At 43.7% G+C, this 19812-nt stretch overlaps 2 protein-coding genes across 3 annotated transcripts in view; one reads left to right on the top strand and one right to left on the bottom strand.

Annotated features, from left to right (window-relative positions):
• Positions 1–19812, bottom strand: part of LOC126918436 (magnesium-dependent phosphatase 1-like) — a 210474-nt gene that overhangs the window by 158031 nt on the left and 32631 nt on the right. The window lies entirely within an intron of this gene.
• Positions 1–19812, top strand: part of LOC126918366 (discoidin domain-containing receptor 2-like) — a 159281-nt gene that overhangs the window by 110115 nt on the left and 29354 nt on the right. For both annotated transcript variants that reach the window (XM_050726212.1, XM_050726203.1), the window contains exons 7-8: positions 9408–9615; positions 19167–19506. In XM_050726212.1, coding sequence (XP_050582169.1) covers positions 9408–9615; positions 19167–19506 — 548 coding nt within the window. The remainder of the gene's footprint in view (positions 1–9407; positions 9616–19166; positions 19507–19812) is intronic.

The following is a 19812-nucleotide window of genomic DNA, read 5'->3' as shown; positions in this document are numbered from 1 at the left end:
GCTCGCGTCAAGGAAAGTTTCGCTTTAATTCCCCTGTGCTTCGTTAATTACAAAAATACGCGAGGCATTACACGCATGCCGGACGGTATTAAAGTGTGTTCGCGCGAGCCTCGATTCTGACGCTTCCTTCCTCTCCCTTCCTTTTTTTTTTTTTTTTTTTTTTTTTTTTTTTGGTCCCGTAAAATTAATGTAAATTCGCAAATCTAATTCCAGCGCGCGCGTGCGCGAGCAGAAAAACGCTATCGCCGGTTGTTCGAGGGCGCGGAAGAAACGTTGCCGCGTGTCGTTACGGTTATAATCCAATGCGTGACGACGAACCGGAAATGAGTTGGCGGACTCATGTTATTCGTGACATTCTTCGTCGCTTGGACAATAATTCGATCCCTTGTACAATTTCCGTTTCGCTGCGATTTCGCGACCCTTGCGCGTCGTCCGCGTTAAGTTCGATAATATAATGCAAATACATCCGCCACTCGATCTGTTCGCCTCTCTCTTTCAACCCCCACGTCTCCACGCCACCCTCTGCATTGATACGGACGCGATAGCGGCGGACGCATGCGACTCGAATGCAAAATCGGCCCGACAATGGAATTATTTCCGCCCGTGGAATAAAATTCGCGATTACCATGCACAAAGAGATCAAAACTGCAGATCTATCCGATTCGACGAATCGTTGCTGACCCAGCGATTTGTCACTGGTATATCGACAACCAAAAGGATAATGTAACTCTTAAAGACAATGGTCGTAAAAGCTTTAATGTTTATTGATAGCGAAGAGGATAATCGAAGGATTTGGAGCAGACAGCTATATTTAACCCTGCTATATTCCATTTGTATTTCAATCTTGTTCCGATTTTAGCAAACAGGAAGAATTCATAATGTTTAAAACCGTGTTTGAGATAAAATTGAGACGAGAAATCGTGCGCGCTAATGAAAATGCTTCCTTCGTATTTTGTCTAAATCGAATGTATCCTTTAACGTTAGAAAGATATAATCGGGTCGAAAATAACCGATAAAACGTGACAGGATTAAATCGTAGCTGTTGAAATATTCAAACGTGTAAAAGTTTATTAGTAACGCGTATTAGTTGACTATCAATTTGTAGCACGTTCCGCAAAGTGATTTGATTTCGATCGATGTCGAGTTGGTTTTTTGTTGGTTTCCTCAAATTACGGGAAAGTGGATCAGTTTTCAATTTTGATTTTCATGTGCCTGTATATTACGTACGGCTGAGTTTAAAATATTTAAAAGTTGAGAAACTGACGATGAATATCTCGGATTAACTCCGCGCAGATCATGGATGATCTGACTGATATAAGCGAAGTCTTCTGAGAGAAGATAGAATAGAAACAGAGAAGAGGGGAAAAGCAAGAAGAAAAGGAGAAATGAAATAGTATAATAGGAAAGATAATAGGGACGAGAAGGTAGAGAATAAGAGGAGAAAAAGAACAGAAACCTAAGAACGGAGAAGGAAAGAAAAAGAAAGGAAAGAAAGTAAACCCCTGATACCTATCTTTGCTAGCACCTCGCTAACCGATTCTAAATCTCTTTTGCCAAAAGTCAATCAAGACTCTTTTGCCCGTAAACCGTCTATATCTTGTCGGAGCTTTTTACCACTTCCTAACCGAGTAAAAAAGTCAAAGAAGCGTCGCTTATACAATCTTCGAGTTTCTACGGCAAGGCATTCTCGCGCGGCAGTAACGAGATCACGTTCCACGAAACGCGTACGACATTCTTATATAGAATGAATTATTTTCGCGTAATTAAATTTCTCCCCTATATATAACTTTTAAACGAACAGCCCGCCAGAGACAATCGATAACATGCCAAACGATAAAAAATCAAAAATGTTTCATTTATCTCGTTTCGCCACTTTCTGAACTAACATCGCGGCTTTGATATTAAAATAATTTATCGTACGCAAAAGCAACGCTTAAGCAAACGCGTCGCAATTAATATCGTAATCTTTTTCTTCGGAACGATAAAAGCGAACACACTCTCGCTCCCGTTAACATCGCTGTGCTACGATAACGCAAATACTTGAAACGGCAATAACACACCGGTAGAGCCCGTTTGCCAGGCCACGCAATCCACAGGGTGCTCGTCGCAAATCCGCTTTAACTCGCGCGGCTGTTTTGCTCGTCGACGTAGCGCATTTAAAGATTTGGCAGCGCGTGCGATGAAATATGCATGGACGATTATTGAACAGTATGTACTATAAATGGGGAGTGGCCGAATTTTGATTCGGATAAAAGCGTTCCGGGTATTTCGTGTATTTCGTAAGCGACAGGGTGCGTGGGTGGCCGAGGGTGCCCCGGGCTTGTTCGGCTTTCAATCAATAAGGCTAAATCATACAATGTTAATCGAACATCGGTCGTATTCTCGCTCATCAAAAAATCATTTTCAATAATTGTTACCGTGATTATCTGACAACGGTCGTTCGTGTTCGCAACAGCGTATCTCCGTGTGCAACGTTGATAACCAGCCTGATGAACTTTAAAAATTTCATACGACGTCACGCTCATGAATACATTGACGCGGAGCATTTTGTCCGAATAAATAACACCGTTTAATTGAAACGTTCGATCTCCGCAGCTCGGGGCCGCGCTGTTCGACAAGCGCGCACCACCGGCCAACACGGGAAGAGACTATATTTTCGGTATCAGCGATTTCACGCGCGCGGCCACGGTGAAGCTGACGATATTTTATTCAGCTATGACCAGTGGGACAGGTGGGGATAGAGTTGGGTAGAGGAAAAATCATCGGGACAGTTCGACGGGGCTTGGCTGGCGTGCACGGCCCACGTTTTTCAAGGCAATTAATGCCGAAGATCGACAAACTGAGCGAACCGGAGAACGAACAAAATAGAGAGAGAGAGAGAGATTGGGGGGGAGGGTAGAAAAAAAATTCCCGCCTGCAGGAAAAGCGCGTTCACCGCGGAACGCAAATACGCGCGGCGGCGAACACCGACGGGCGAAAAACGCGTTTGCGTTCCCATTCGACGTGTTGCGATCGTGGGAGAGCGGTCTTCCTCTGAACGACCACGGTAAGCGCTTTTTCGCCGTTCGACCGCGGAACGCGTGCAATTGAAACGAACCTGGGGGCAGCGGTAGATACGTGACGTGTTCGCGAGACCGTCAAAACGGATGGATAAAAATTACGCGTACGAAATTCTTCACTTATCCCGGTCGCTAGCGTACGCAAATATGCATGCTCACGGGCCATCACGAATATTGTAAAAGAATAAGAGAAAAGAGAAACAGAGAAGAAGAGAGAGGTAGAAGAGAGCGAGAGAGAGAGAGAGAGAGAGAATACGATAACAAGCGCGCATAATAAACTATGAACGGGAGGACGTTCTTTGACGCGGCAGCCCTCTGAAACCGCCATGTCGGTGCCCTCTTGGTGGTCGAGCCTGGAAACAGAAGCACCCGAACACCCGATCGTCCTTCAGATTCCCTTCCGCGTCGCCAGGTTTTATATACAGAGTGACCCCGTCTACCGGCGTAGTTTCGCAAGCTCATAAACCGGAACCCCTCGCACAATGGCTGTGTCGGGGCTTTGCCCGTGGCGCATCTTTGATATCCAAATAACATTTTCCCCTTCGACGGAACCAGCCAGCGAAACACGCCGCCTACGGGCGATAATAGACTGCGATACGAAACGCTATTCTCCTCCCACGCGTTTAAAAAAGCCCTGACGAGCGGCGTTTTGCCCGTCGTTGCCAAAAGGGGCGGGCCTCTCCCGTTCGGGACAAAAAGGAGACGTCGCGTCGCCGTCGTCGTCTTTAAAGACGACAAGAAATTAGCTGCAAACGAACTGCGAAAGGAGCCGCTAACTTTCTAATTATTAGGGGACTTTTTGGCTTGCAAACACGTAGTTTCTTTTCGGAGACTGTAGGTTCGTATATTCCGGAGATGGAATTTTTCTTGTGAAACAATTTACTTACCGAAGGATTCTATATATGTACGCGTTGCAGTACGAGAAATCGTTCGAAAAACTGCAACTTGATGCAATTGAGTCTCTTTGAAGCGCAAGGACAGTTTGAAAAAACCAAGATAGACGCATAGACTTGCAGAAGAACTGCATGTGCACTCGATGAATTTAGTCTTAAATATTGCAGACTGGTGATAGAAAAAATAATTATATGTTGGACAAGTTGCTGGGGGTGGACAGTCGAATTTCCTGACTTGCTATTTTCTCGAGTGCGTGTTTCGAGGAATGAGAAAGTCCAACAGCTACGTATCGGTCTCATCGGACTAACAGCAATAAAATAACAAAGCCCACTGGGTTTGAGGAAAGGAAAAGGACTGGTAATTGCAAAAAAATTCCGCGTCGTTGAGTTTTTTTTCTTTCTTTACTATGTTATAAACTTCCCTGTTCCTTAATCCCTCCATTGCATATCTGAGATTGCACTTTGCGTAGCGGCTCACAAGAATCGTAAAATTTTCTCGCACATTTGTATTATAAGCCAATCGAATCCAATGACCTCATAGTCGTGCTCTAGTTGGATCATGGGATCGTCCGGGTATAAACCCGGAACAATGGGATTTATTTGACATTACCGTGATAGTATCCCGGTTCCATGGCATACTATAGCTAATATGGGACCTACCTGAGGCCTTCCATGATATACGCACGGACTTACAGGATTCAGCTAGAATCATCCCAAATCCATGGACTCCGACAATCTCTGTTGTGGTCAAACACGTCAACTTGCTAGCAACCATTTCAAAAAAAAATCACTTCAAATTCTCCTGATCCGACAAAAATCATTTCAAACTCGTTAGATTTGACAAAATTATGCCGGAGTCAGTTCTACCAATCCTGTGATGTTTTCTAATTCGAGTGACCCAGAACTATCAGGTAACAAATCTTAGGACTACGATAATTCCAGCTAAAACTCATGCATCCACGATTATGTCCACCATAGCCTGTTAAATGTCATGAGTTCTAAAAAAAACTTTTAACCGTCTCTGATCAGTCCAAGACAATCTTACACGTTTCTTACAACTCTATGTTTGATCACGTATAGTAGTAGAAATTAGCTCACGTTTTCATTCTACGCAAAAACTTATAGACTTATCCAGCTTCTCTCTCGCTGAATGGTAATAAAATCCAGCCACACGAATTTTCGTTATCGAAACGACGAATCGAAATCAAGTGCTGAAGACAATCCTCTGATCGTACATCAACACCGGTTGTCCTAGACCGTAGATTATCGCGGTCTAGTTTCTCAAGTTCGAAGTAACGACACCGGGATTTCGTTAAACGTGTGATACCTTGAGTCATAGAATTTCATTCAAAGTTCGAAGAGTAGATCATTTTAACGCGTTTGCTCCGATATTGGTTGATGCGCATAAACGAGATGGCGGCATCCGGTTTGATAGAATTTGACGAAATCTCGAGCATAAGTAACGAGATCACTTTGTAATTTTCTTGTATACGCGCAGAGATGTTTGGCGTAGCAATTTAATAAACGTAACGACCGAGACGTCTGCGAGTCGATTTACTTATTCCTTCTTCGTCGAAGAGGAGGAAACGAAAACGAGCAAACTCGACAAGCTGATAAGATCTTTCACTGCGTTTCTGACAGTGTGCAAATACTTTTCCTTGGTCGTGTAAGGACCGAAACCCGGTCTACTTTGCCGCCGGTTCACCGTTCCGGCTTGTCAAAGTGCATAAATTTCCGTGATTGCATCCTCCACCGGGTCTCGATGCAACGGTTCTTCGCCCCCTTCAGGTCCCAGGCTGCTCTCGTGTCAATTTTGTTTACGAATGCTCTTTCCTACGGACTCCATTTCAATTTCACCGGTGGGTGCGTTCCCTTTGACGGTCACGAATGGAAGCGAGCGCCGTCTATTCCGCATAATACATAAGACTCGACGACCGGCTAATGGGCGAAATGAGCCGCGTTGCACTGACCAAGCCTGCCGACTATTTTCACGCGAACCGAATCGAATCCGGCTCTGCATGATTTTTTAAAAACGTCCGAGCACCCGCTTCGCAGAATGTAACGAAACGTCGAGTCGACTAATTAAAAGCACCATCCAGTTTCGTCTGTCAAATCATCTCGTTAAATTACACGTAGGCCACTGCATCTACGTACGTAGGTGGAGAAAGCATGAAAGAACCGACGAATCGATACGATGACGAGATAGAAGGAAAAGTTCGTGCATGAACGAAAGATTGGAACGTTTTAAAACGTTTATACACGCTGTTACGTTGTACTCGAATCGTCGATAGAATGAAATAATGTTGCTCTTTGAGCGTAAGGCTCTCTGTTTGCGCGAGAACTGCAGATACGTTTCAACGAAATCATTTTCCCGGTCCAGAGGAAAAAAGAGCCGCTCGCCGGGCCAGGCTTCTCCATTTTTCTTCGTTGAACCGTACTGTAAAAAAGAGATTTACTTCCAGATCAGTTATTGCGCTTCATCCGGTATATTATATCGGATAAGCCGTGCGCGGCTTCCGTCTCTCTGCATCTGACTCCTGGCGCGGCCGCGCGCGTTCTCTACCCGCACACATTCACACAGCTTTTCCTCGCTTGTCTCTCGTCGAGCTTCGATTGAATACACGCCCGGTGTCGACGGACCTTCGCCACCGAAATCTACCCCGAAGAGACGACAAGGGTGAAGCAAACGAGTTTTATGACGATCCACCAGCAGGGAACCACCAGGCAAAGCGACGGATACAGGAACATCGATATCGATAGCGGCGGGATAAACGCCTCGTTCTCTTTCTCCTTTCTCTGTCTATCTCCGTCCGTCTCTATGCCGTCGTTGGGATATCGTTTCCGACTCCCATCGGGCCTGAAACGAATCTTTCGTAATTGGATTTACATGACGCGAATTACGATAACGAAATCTTCGGGAACCGATTCGACGACGAATCCGTTCCAGATGTTGCCCCGCGGTTGTGACAATCGCATTATCGACTTTCGGCTCGTACGCCACCGCAACGCCGCGCCGATTGAAAGCAAGTTTTCCTTCCACGGATAATTCGATAGCCCGTAAAACAGCGAATAGTAGTTTTTCCATAGTCTTTCGTTCGAATTGAAATTTCAAGGATTTCTTTTTTTTTACGGAATTCGTTTCACCTTTTGGGGTATACATACGTATGTTTGTAGCTGTTGGTTCAAAGTACGGTTTTACCATTTATACCGATACAATGGGAAAGCACATTGTTAATTTCCTAGAAGCGATTTTCAACAGGTCTACGTCAGACACATGCGTCTGGATTGTCTTCAGTTGGTGACTAATATATGTACATATGCAAATAAGCGTTAAACTGTCGCGGTAGAATCGACAAGTAGCAAACCAACACGTTATCGTACACTCGTACGCTCACAACGTTGTAGTCGGTGAAAATGATTTAACGAGTAAATTAGAAAATCTTCTACGGTTTACGTAACAAACAGCATCAATGGCATATATCGCGTGTAATATTGAATACGAATTAAAAATATATAAATTATCTAATTCCAAATTTAGCCAATGTAGCCTGTGATAGAAAAATATGTATATCTCTTTCGTAATACCAATCCTCGTATCGTAGTAAGAAGATAGCAATCCTTACAAACTGACAATTCCAAATTCGAATACGAATTAAATTTGAATACGAATTAAAAATATATAAATTATCTAATTCCAAATTTAGCCAATGTAGCCTGTGATAGAAAAATATGTATATCCCTTTCGTAATACCAATCCTCGTATCGTAGTAAGAAGATAGCAATCCTTACAAACTGACAATTTCAAATTCACATCGCGCGTGCTCCGTACAAAGTTCGAGCTCGTTATACACGAAATGTCTCAAATAACTCGTTTCAATCCTCGTAACATGTAAATTTCAGCTGCTGACCTATTTTAAAATCTCGTTTCACAAGTTGCGCCAAGTATACCAGTATTATTCGACAATATTTTTTTACCCGGAAATTAACAAAATTTCCAATTATCGTTCGTGTCTCTCGATCCGGAGCGATTCGCATTATTATCCACTTTGGATTTCACCGCTCGACAGGCTGTACCGTCGAAAATTCAATTTGTCCTCTTTCGCTCGTTATTTTGTTTTTCCTTTCTTCTTTTTTTTTTTCTATTTTTCTTTTTTACTTGACATTTTTGTCAACGTGAAATTCGATGGTGGCTGCAGTTTTTATTCCTTTCGATAGCTTCAATTTTCATCTTCCACGCGACGTTTTTTACGTGCGCTTTCATAGCAAAGCCAAAAAAAAAAGAAAGAAGAGCGAGATAGAAAAAATATAGAGGGGGAAAGGAAAAAAGAGGGAAGAGAGGGCGAGACGGGGAACAAAAAACGGACGAGATGGATCGTAAAATACTCAAATCCCGTGACGACCGGCAAGATCATACGAACGTAGCGCCGATACAACGCTGGCTAAGTAAAGCCTTTTGCGACCTGGGATAATATCCCTGATTTATGATCAGATCATATACCCTATCGAACTTCAGGGATGTATTAAACTTTTATAACGTTCTCAAAAGTCATACGACTTTCGTTTTGCCTCTTCGTTCTATCTCTTCCTCTGTTTCTTCTGCGCCGGAGGATCGTATTTTACTTTGTTCCTAAATCTTCTTCGGCGAAGAGCGGGTTTTCACGTCGGCTCTATCCATCAACGTCCCACTTCGTCTACGTCTGTTTTATTTCGTCTATACGCCGGCTTATTTAGGTTTCCGATGTATTTTAAGGCCACCTCGATCAATCTCTCCCGGTTACCGCCACTTTGATAGAAATGGATCTTTGTTTCGCTCCGTTCTCTTCTAATATGCAGATACTTTGTTTCTGAACTTCGATCCAGAAGATAAAATAGGCGAGCATTCTTCCTATCGAATGAAGCTTGGATCGTCAGATCGTTGAAGTTTGGTCAATTCTTCTTTAGAAGAATTTTTCAATCTCGTAAGATGTCTACGTATTCGAAATAAAAATCTAAAAAATATTTCATTATTCAGGTTACAGATCTGATCAACCGCCATTTTAACTACAATAGCCGATCCCATCATCTCCGATTTCTTCTCTTTTCAAATCTTTTGACCTTCCTTTATCAGACTCGCGCTGCATTCATCCAGTTCTAACTTACCGTTAGATTTCTATGTTACTTCTTATTGGATCGTAAATCACAAATCGCAAATAGGAAAGATTCGATCAAGAACGCCTCAAAATTTCATATTATATCGCGCCCCAAACCTAAACCACCCGAGGTTGCGTGTCTCCAATATCTTCACGTGTCTGTTTACGTGTCTCAGAGCTGTTTCCTATTGGCACGAAGAGTTATATTCCACTTCTATTATCGTACAAAGTCCACGGATCTTTCTCTCTCTCTCTCTCTCTCTCTCTCTTTCTTTGTTATTCTTTCTTTTATCTCTACTGACAAAAAATTATACTCTATTTTTCAGATATTTTCCCAAGTTGACATACTGTTCAGTATCGGTGGCAAATATTACACGGGCGAGCCAATAACATATACCTACATGGAGGACAAGATCTTCGAATCATCTAGAAACATCACCATCAAGCTCCATCATCGAGTCGGCAAGTACGTGAAGTTGAGGCTTCACTTCTCCGACAGATGGATCATGATCAGCGAGGTGACCTTCGATTCCGGTAAGCGAGCAAAATTCCTCATGTTCGAACAATTGTGCGCCAGTCGACGTGAAAATATTGGGATTCGCGGCTCCCTCTCGAAAGAACAAGCACAGGAAACACGCGATCCCCGCGGTATGATATATCGCACAATCTTCATCGAAACATTTCTCGTTCCCCGGTCTGAAGTGTCGAGCGATAAAACGTACAGTACCCGTAGTACGTTCACGCATGTACATATATATATATATATATATACATATAGGTTTATATCAGCGTTCGTTCCCCGGGTCTGAGGATAAAAACGTATCGCAGGATAAAAACAATAGCTAAGGAAGAAAGTCCTGTCACGCGTCGTACTGCCGCCGCGGCGAAAACTTAAAACGAAAAATTTCTGCTTGTGACGCAAAATCGTTTTTGCGGCACCCAGACTTTTGGTCGTGAACGCCGTAGGGAGAAGGAACGCACAAACGGTATTTCTTTTTGTAATTCCAGTCGTTTCATTCGGATTTGACGTGACTCGTAGTCTGCCGGGGCTCGCAGGCTCCGCGATTCCGCGCTCAACCCTCTTTCCACTCCCACCGATTTTCCACCCCGTACACACCAATCTGACAGACCAGCCAGCGACTGTCAATCATCGAGGAATAAAACCAGGTCCGTGTGTATATAAATTGATACACGGTAATTGACAACGGCTTATTATATATCTGTCAGTCAAACGATTTCGATTAAGTCGTACACACGCTGTCTATAGACAGAAAGAAAGAAAAAAAGGAAAGATAACAGGTGGATAAGTTCTCATGCAGAAGGATGAATCGCAAATCGAACCTCGCTTCGCTGCCGCTTCTGCTGCTCGTTGCTTGTTTTATTATCCTTTGCCCTGTTTTTTTTTTTCTTCCTTTCCTTCTCTCTTTCCCGCTAGCGCTCCATATTTTTCTTCCACGCGAATGGAAACCAGGTCTGCCTTCGGTATATACGGACGGGTCAACGTAGCTGTTTCAATAGAAATCAAGTTGTCCGGTATTCCGGACGAAGACAGCAGAAATAACGACACGAATGTTAGACAGGTTAAAGCGTTTTATCAACGAGACGATATAAAATCGCGAACGTACGAATAACGGAGTGTCCTCGATCCTCTCGACCGAATACAGCTTCCGTACGATTTAACGCGGCATTCGATGGAAATCGTCTCGTTGCGTTGAGTTTAGCCGCGTTTACAGAATATTTTGTCTTCCGTATTGTATAAAGAGGATTTATAATAGAAACACGAGGTTGTCCAGGATCGTGAAATACGAAGCAGATCTCCCATTTTAAAACACGATATAAGAGCTAAGATTTTAATAAATATCCACAAAAATTTTGTGCGCGTCGAGAATTGCGAATCGCGATATTCAGCGAACAAGTTGACCCGAATTTTAAGCGTTGAAATACTAAGCGTACGGTCTGATAAATCTTCTGAAAATGTTTGTTAGATTTAATAATTGGGAATCGAGAATTGTAGTCTCTAGTCGATCGAAACAAATTCTTTAGATTTCATGCGTATTCGAGATACTCGTATATAATAATATTTGAAAAAGACTCTAGAAAATGTTTGTCGGATTCAAAGATCTCGAATCGGCGTCTCTGTGGATAATGTTCTCCGTCGAGTTAGCGGTAAAAACTGACGGTAGCCTCGAATGCGAGTCCTTGTCCCGTTTCGTTCGCATCTTTCGAATTAGTTCATTTTTCCGCGCGATTAAATCGACGAACGGCCCGGTTCGGCGCAGTCACGGGAAAAGAAATCCAATTAATTCGAAGATGATGTACAAACCGGCGGATAGAAGAAGAAAAACGAGAAGCAACCGAGGGCAGAGAAAAATCTAAAGGGAGAAGAAAGAAGGGATTAAACAAGCTTTGGCGTTCGTTGAAAAAGGTACCGGAACAACAAGAATGAAACGCGCTAAAACTCTCCTCGTTTCCAGCGAGCGGCCATGGTTCTGTGAAGAAAAATTCTTTGTTATCCGTAGCGGAGGGATTAAACGCAACGGTGCTCGAGTCACCGAACAATTGAACAGAAGAGTCTGCCCTCCTCGTATAAACCGTGTCACGAAACTCGACTTCCGAGCTTTATCATTTAACCCAAGAGCATTTCTAAATAGACCTCAAAGACGCTCTTCGAGCGGAAGAATCGATGAATGAAAAGAGAATCAGCCAACGATCGAGGCAACGTTAAATGCGCTGGTTTTCGTAGAACCACGTGTGAAATCAACTTACGTGTGTATGCGCTACGCGTACGTAGAACACCGTGTAATCTGTTTTTCCTTCTTTCTTCTTAAATTAAACGCGGCAAAACGCGTCGCATCGAAGATAACGCGTCACAAACCTAGACCACGAAGGAACAGCGCGGAAAGAAGACTTAACATTATACAAGGTATTCGTGGCACAAAGGGTCCTTTGTCAGCGAGATTTGCCCACCTAACAACAGGTTCATAAAGTGGGCATGAAACTCTTCCAGGCTACGTTCCACCGTCCGCTGTTTTTCCATCTCAAAGGATGTACATGGAACTGTACGGCGGACAATTTTCCCGTCGAGCAAATAGCGGTTGGAAAAAGCTGAGACGTAGACTCGAGCGAAATACGGGATCGTTGAATCGATAAGATCGTATATCTGAAGTATATAATAATATTCCAAGAAGATATTAAATATTTATGTATAGAAAATCGAGGTCTGAAAAGAAACTTTCATAACCGTGGTACAGAAAATATTCCATCGAGAAAGATCGTCAAGGTGTTATACGACCTAATAAAGGATTGGTCATTATATCAGGATTTTCTGAGGATAATAAATGATCCGAGAGAAAAGTACCATTGGGAAGGGAACCCTTCTTAATCGCGTTCTATCATTTCACAAGATCTCCGGAAGGAATCCTAATCGAAATCGTGTTTTTACGCAGGTAAACGAATCGGCCGGCAACATCGACGAAACGAATCCGAAACGATTCATCGATTGAAAGGATAAGGCTTTTGTAGGAGCCTCGAAACAAAAGCTTCTGCAACGGGCTGTTGCTAATGACGCGTCAGCTCGACTACTTTATTTAGACAAGTTTGCCACCCTATCGGGAACAACCCTTTTACTTGGTGCACCCTTTTCGAAATCGACCCCTCCTCTAGACAGATAATTTCATACGGATCTCATTCGCGTGCTCTGCGTGAAATTCATGCTCGTTGATCCAGCAGCAGCCGCTCATTTATTTCGAAAGAAAAGGATCGTAGGGCGAAAGGGGGATAGAAAGCAGGAAATAGCAGTCGAAGAAAAATGACCCGGGTCTAACGGCACACCCTACAAATGTGACCACCGTGTGACTGATGTCCACGAATAATTCCTGTCCGCGAAATGGGAAATCGTTCTCGGTGCGGGAACGCTTGTCGCTGGAAATTGATTATGTAAGCGTCACGGAGAACCTCCAAGAAGATCGATAATTGTATTTTCGACTTTAAAGTCACAAATTTATACGAGACATTACCCTTATAAAATAGATTCAGTCCGTTTCACCGTTAACAACTTTCAACCGACATTTTCATCGGATTCTCTCACCTCCAGTGAAGCTTAACGAAAACATCGATGCTTTAGAATAACGATGAACAGCGTCGGAAACGATGGAAAGAAAAGGCCAAGGTGCTCGAAAGAAAGAGACGAATCGCCTGGAACGTGGCAATCGAGTTTCGCGAGTCCTTGGAACAACCTCGCGTCGCGCGACGCCTCGTCGATGGCAAAAGGGATTCGTTAAAAAGTTTATCGACAGTTCCTGCCCGTTTATTTCCTCGCAATTTCTTTGAATACAATCGTTCGATCCACTTTTAAAGCACGTCCACGATAAGCAAGAGAGAGAGAGAGAAAGAGAGAGAGGAGAAAGGAAGAACAATAAGAAAAAAACAAGGGAATACTATAATGGATGTACCCGGTCAGATTCTTTCAGCTCTTCCTCGTTCCATTTTTCGCGAAGGTCCTGCAGGGATTTCTACGCTGCTTCTTCTTGTTCTCCTCTACGAGAAACGTAATTGGACAGGGAAATACGAGAAGCTGGGTCGTGGATCGCCTTGCCAGGTGGAGGAGCTCTGCCCCCTTTTCTTCTCCGCCTCTCCGGTTACCGGTGGCTGCCGTAAAAATGATTCACCGTCGAGGATCGCTCATCCCATTCTGTTCCTTAAATATTCAAAATATCGTGTCCCAGCGCTGATATATCGCGAGCATTTTCCTGGCACGCCGGCCGGGTTCTTGTGCTCCGCTTCCGTATTATCGGCCCCCGGAAACCGCCTCCGGCGAGTGTCTACTCTAAAGACTCTACGCCGGATACTCGATTATTAATTGACAGAGAGGAACGTAACTGGCCCGCGAAAAATTCCCTTAAACTTATCTCGTTAATAATCCCATTACCGAGACACCGCTGATACGCCTGGCTCCGAGATTAAGTCACTCGGATCCATGGGAAAACCTTACAAACAGGGGGACGAAATTAATCGCGAGTCACCCCGTTCGAGAACTTTGTTAGCTGTTCCGCGTTAAATTTGTACCGTGTCACATTGTTCCAGTTACGCTTCTTATTTTTTGCTCGCGATTTCTCCCAAGACGAAACATCACGTAGAAAAAGGAGATTAACGTTAGAAACGCTAGAGTTTCCTTTTTCTGCTGTCTCGTATCTTACAAATTATGAATAGACAAGGATTTGCCGTTATTTTAAACGAACGCAAGAGAAACGCAAGTTCTACTGGATCAATCGATGGATGAAAATGGCAAAGAATTACTAATCTGCGATTAATGTAATACTTTATTGTTCGATAAATATGCGGATTTAAAGGTGGAAACTGAAACGATAAGCCGAGAATAGGAAAATCGTTGGACAATAGACGCGATATCGGGCAATAAATAATGGTAAAACGAGGGGTGGATGTATTAAGGCAACGATTGGCGGCGACGTCTGACGTGCTCCAAGCACCGGAAGCATCCTTTCGCCAGACAATCCCACGGTGGCCGATTCACAATGGCCGTCGTTCGATTAAGCGGCCTCGCTCTCTGTGCTTGAAAATGAGGTCGAATACGAAGGCCGAGAAACGAAGTTCGCGGCTCCATTTCCGTTTCCAGCGGTAAATCAAAGCGCTTTTAAAATTGTTGAGCCTTCGTTTCCCCTTGCCTCTCTGCCTCTCTTTTTCCTATTTCTTCGCGAGGAAACCGCGTCGCAAGATCAAGGAGCGCATTAGTTGCATTTGACGTAGAGCGTCAGCTGCGTGTGCACGCTGCACGTGCAACCGTCTTTGCACCATCTCTCGTTGTCCTTGTCGTGGCTGTAACGTGCCTGTTGCACGGACCACGCAAAAGTAGAGACGAAACGAAGGGTACAAAGAAACAGAGAGGAAAAAGGAAGAAGGGAAAGATACGAAAGCGTAGCGCGAGGAAATCGCGGGACGTAAGAACCAGGTCTCTTACCGGACTCCTCTTTTCGTCTCCCTTTCTACTTCCATTGATTTTATTTTCATTCCTGTTCGAAGAAAGGCATCCCGTTGCATCTGTCGGTGCACGATGATTTATACGCGGAAGATCCACCTACGTAAGTTATGGCCCACCCTTGTCGCAATCGCGCAGCATCCTGATCCAATCGTAAATCTGACTACCACTGTACTCTCGAAGTGTGTATGCAGCCACGGGAGGACGGCTCTGTTATTGTTTTGATGGCGAAATAATCACGGGTCTAGAGAGGGCCCGCTATAATTAAACGGGAATTCGGTATCGAGGCAGGCCGAAGGAGCCACTTGGAAAATATTTAGTCGAGCTACGGTAATGTATAGCTGCCTCTGATTCTATTTCCAGTTCGCAATTTCCTTCGTTTTTGGTCCGCTGAATCTGCACCGCGTATTTCGTCGACGTAGATTGAACATTGTTTTAGTAATGGTCGTTCGGATCTGAGATATGAAAGCAAGTAATCGTTTGTTCGCTTCCACGTATCGAACGTGTACTTGCTTGATGATATTATTTGGTGTATTGATACGGCGGTATAGTAATCTTTGTGGCTGGTTGGAATGTTTTACGACCATTTGCCTAAAAAAATGAATGTCAGATTGTGGAAAGAAACCTTCTGTTAGGGAAACAACGTTTTCTAACAAAAACCTGAAAGATTCGAGTCATTTGTTGCTATTTAGAAGTTCCTTCTTAAGAACTGCAGATCTGAAAAACATTGTGAGCCTCGCACGTATCAATCAAAAGCGATACTCATCGCATTTCATATTTGCAACGAGGAACAGCGTGGCTGGTGAATACCTGAACACGAAATACCAAAACGATTTCTCAGTAAGAGCTGCATAGCTAGCACGGCATGTATTTAATAAATCAATTTCACAAATCACGCACGAATCATCATCTTGACTGATCGTCGCGAATAAGAATAAGCCAGACTCGACTGCGCGTAATTCAAATACCATAGATCGCAGCATATGAAACGTTACGTCTTTTCTTTGACGTTTTACGTACTAATTCGAATAAGAAAAAAGTTGGTCGCGTTAATCGCAAGACAGACGCAGCAATTCAACGTGTACGAGGACGCGCAACGAGGATAACGAGCACGCCGGATAAAGAATTTAATTGAAAACTCAATTTCGATTATGATACTCGAAGTCCTTTGCACACGCGCAACCGTGACAAGAATTTAATTGTTGCGTAAAAATAGGAGCACTGCTTAACACGTTGTTCGGCGCGGTGTTGTCCGGCAGGCTTTTTAATTTAAATCGCGCTCGAAGTATCAATCGACACGGTTAACACTCGTGCGCGCGCGCATGTCCCCTATGGAAGCAACCTCCGCCATAGAATCGCATTTCCTGCTCTGTACAGCAATCGCTTCTTCTAAAGTGGAGAGGGCACCCGATGGAAACCAGAAATTCGTTTTTCAATCATCTCGGCTCTCGGCCACCAACGATCAATTGTACAGAGGGATTATATGGCTACAATTATTCGAGTACCAATCAATCTGTGAACAATGCATCGTTTTTCTAAGAGCCGCAATCGTTGGTTTACGAAAATTGCTCTTCGATCACCTTTGCCCTTGTCAAATCCACCTTTATCGTCTGCCAGATCCATTTTCATCGAATTACCATCGTACAGTTACAGTGTTTGTACGGTACAGCTTGAATCGTTGTCACTTCATTTACGAACATTTCATTTTATAGTAATAAAGGGAACAACTGAAAAGCAACTTTATCCTTTTACATATTTTTCCTTGCATTTACTTCCAAGCCTACTACCAAGCTATACTAATTTTAATTTCCGATAGACATACTTTTACCTAGTAGCAACGCGACAATGATAACGAATACGATATTCGTTTTTGATATTCAAAGAATTATTAAGGTATTAAAGAATTTTTAGATAGTTGAACGAATGAAAGAAGTCTTCGTGTAATCTGCAAACTTTTATCTATAACCATACATAGCTTGTTAGAACGTATTGATAAATGTGATTTACAGAGAGGTAAGCATAAAATACTTACATGAGTCAGAGTTGATCAGCTCTTGCCCATCCAAGAGTTAATTAAAACCGGTCAACATAGTCTGCTGTAACCGCACAATTTCTATGAGTAGAACCATATTTACCGATTCACAGAAACCATTCCGCTCGAAACGGTGAACAGTGGTATGAAAACCTCGTTCTTCAACCACCTTGGTTCTCGTCAGCAGCACCTGCAACCCCACTGGTTTGCATCGCATGCATACTCATTACCGTTAGATTACCAGCATGCCCGTAACTATGGCTGCTGAACGGAACGAGAAACAGACAGAAAGAGAAATAGAGAAAGAGAGAGAGAGAGAGAGAGAGGCGGACCTGACGCACTGTACCACCTGACGATGTGGCCTTCGCGAGACAAAACCTCTTTTCACAGTTAACCCCCTGGGCCACGCAAAGAATGTTTAATATCAGATTTCATACGGGATGCACGGGAAACGGTAGACGGTTTGTCGGAGGCGACAGGAGAGGGCAGAACGCTTGCCAGACCATGTAAAAGCCGATATCAAACGCGACGACAGCTTTGTTTCGTGCGGTATAATCCTGCCAGGAACCCACGGAATACGGGTTTGCTCGTTGGCGCGAGTGGAAAAAGCTTGGTGAATCGAGATAGAGAAGGCTTCACCTGTGAAACCTCGGTGAACCTCGCTACCCACTTCTGCGAGTCAATCTTCCGTCCTTTCCTCTTTTTCTTCTTTTCCTTTATCACGCCGTTAACCTCGAACCGTTTTTGCTGCTCCGCCCGACGGCTCCGCTACGTCGCACGAATGTCTGGCAAGATCTTATTTAACGAAACAAACCGCGGAGATAGAATTCAGCAGCGAGCTAGGGCTGGAAAAAAAAATTTCCCCACGATGAGACGAGAGGGAGAGAAATAGCAAGTTTTATCAATAGCCCGTTTTAATTAATTAGCGTCGCGCGCCATTTCGTTAATTTCACGGTAATCTTCCCGCTGAATCATACAGGACGTTCTTAATATAGAAAGTAACTTGTTTCGGAATATACGTTTCTGTTTATAAGTCACTGAATATTTTTTGACATTACGTAATTTCAACGTAGTAAAGATTATTTGATAATGCAAAATCGTGCATATTTTAATTTCACTAACTTATGAATAAGGTAATAAAATATCTAATCCTACAGAGACATTTTTTCTTCTCGACGAGTAGGTCCCGCGTTTGGCAATTGGGCGGCAGAAACTAATTTCGTACAACCCGCGCAACCGTCCTTTCGTGGTGCTTGAATTATTCGAGCGTCGTGCGACCGAGATAAAGGGACCACGAGTTAACCAGCGAGAAACACGTGTGTGTTGCGTCTCGTGTCGAAAAAATTCGCTCAAGACTCGTACGCCGCGTTTAGTTGCTTGTGACAGCATGTAACGTGGTTCTGTCGCGCCTTTCGCGGCAAAACAGCTTGTTGGAATATTTTTCTTCCGACGATTACCCTCTTTCAAGACGACGTCCCATCGTTTCTCGAATTCTAGAGTAGCCGACGAATATTAAAAATCTCTCCTCGGAGATACGTAAATGAAATATACCTACAGCTGAGGAACGAAGCGGTAATCGGACAATCGGATCACTCAGTACCGTTGCAATAAAGCAAATGGAGAACTTGACGGTATACTGCACGCTTTTTTTCATCAAAACGCATATAGGTTGATTATGCGGTCTATATGCGCTCGAGTATCTTCCTTCCGTTTAATGATTCCGCGTTTACCCGTTGGTTCGTACGATAATGTTTTTCTGCCCCAAATGCTCGCAGCCGACGAACCTCTGTAGTAGGCGCTACATTACGCATGGTGTAATCCCATAGAAAAGATAAACCCCTTTCCCCTGAACTCTCTCGGAACGAACAGGATTTTCATACCACGGAACACGAGGGAGATAAAATAACGTTGAAGCAAAATGTTACTCCGCTTTCCCGATATTTTTAGTGCCTTGGTTTTGTATAATTTCCACGATAATATCGGATAGCGAACGAGAAACTCGTTTAATTTCATAGTCGTCGAACCACGAGTAACCCTGTGCCGGTGATTGTTTTCACGCAGACGTGGCTCACGGTAACTTCACGCCAGAGGAAGCACCGACAACCGAGTCACCTATTCAGAGCGACGTCTTCGTGGAGAAAAACGGTGCTGCGGAGGGTGAACTTCCGGTCTCGACTGCGAAGCACGACGACCCGACGTACATGGCGGTCGTGATCGGCGTGCTAACCGCCGTGATCCTTCTGCTCGCCGTTGCGATATTTCTCATCGTCTCCAGGCACAGGCAACGAAAGTGTTTCGCCAGTCCTATGACTGGAAAGGCACCATCCCATCTTGGATCTACCTGCGCTACGGTCGAGAAAGGAGCCGCACTCATGGCGTACACTTTGGAGGATGATGAAAGGTATTCGATGAATGAAGATTATTCGATCGAGGGCAAAAGTAAGTGGACAGCTAATAGAAATAGATATCAACGAAGTTTTGTTAGTACGGCTCGTTTACGCATAAATACAAATATTGATTTCAATTATCTGGTACATAATATGTGTACTATAAGGATGAAAATGAACTGCACGGTACTGGTATTAATTCGATTAAACTTCAGTGATCTTCCACTACCTGTCCATTTATTTTTATCTTCGACTTTATTAGAAAACGACAAAGCGAAATTTAAAAATTTTAGACGTTTCTTTGATTAGAGGACGATTTA

Source organism: Bombus affinis, chromosome 1 (assembly GCF_024516045.1).
Source record: "Bombus affinis isolate iyBomAffi1 chromosome 1, iyBomAffi1.2, whole genome shotgun sequence".
NCBI classification, from domain to species: Eukaryota; Metazoa; Arthropoda; class Insecta; order Hymenoptera; family Apidae; genus Bombus; species Bombus affinis.
This window is presented reverse-complemented; position numbering and strand designations above follow the sequence as displayed.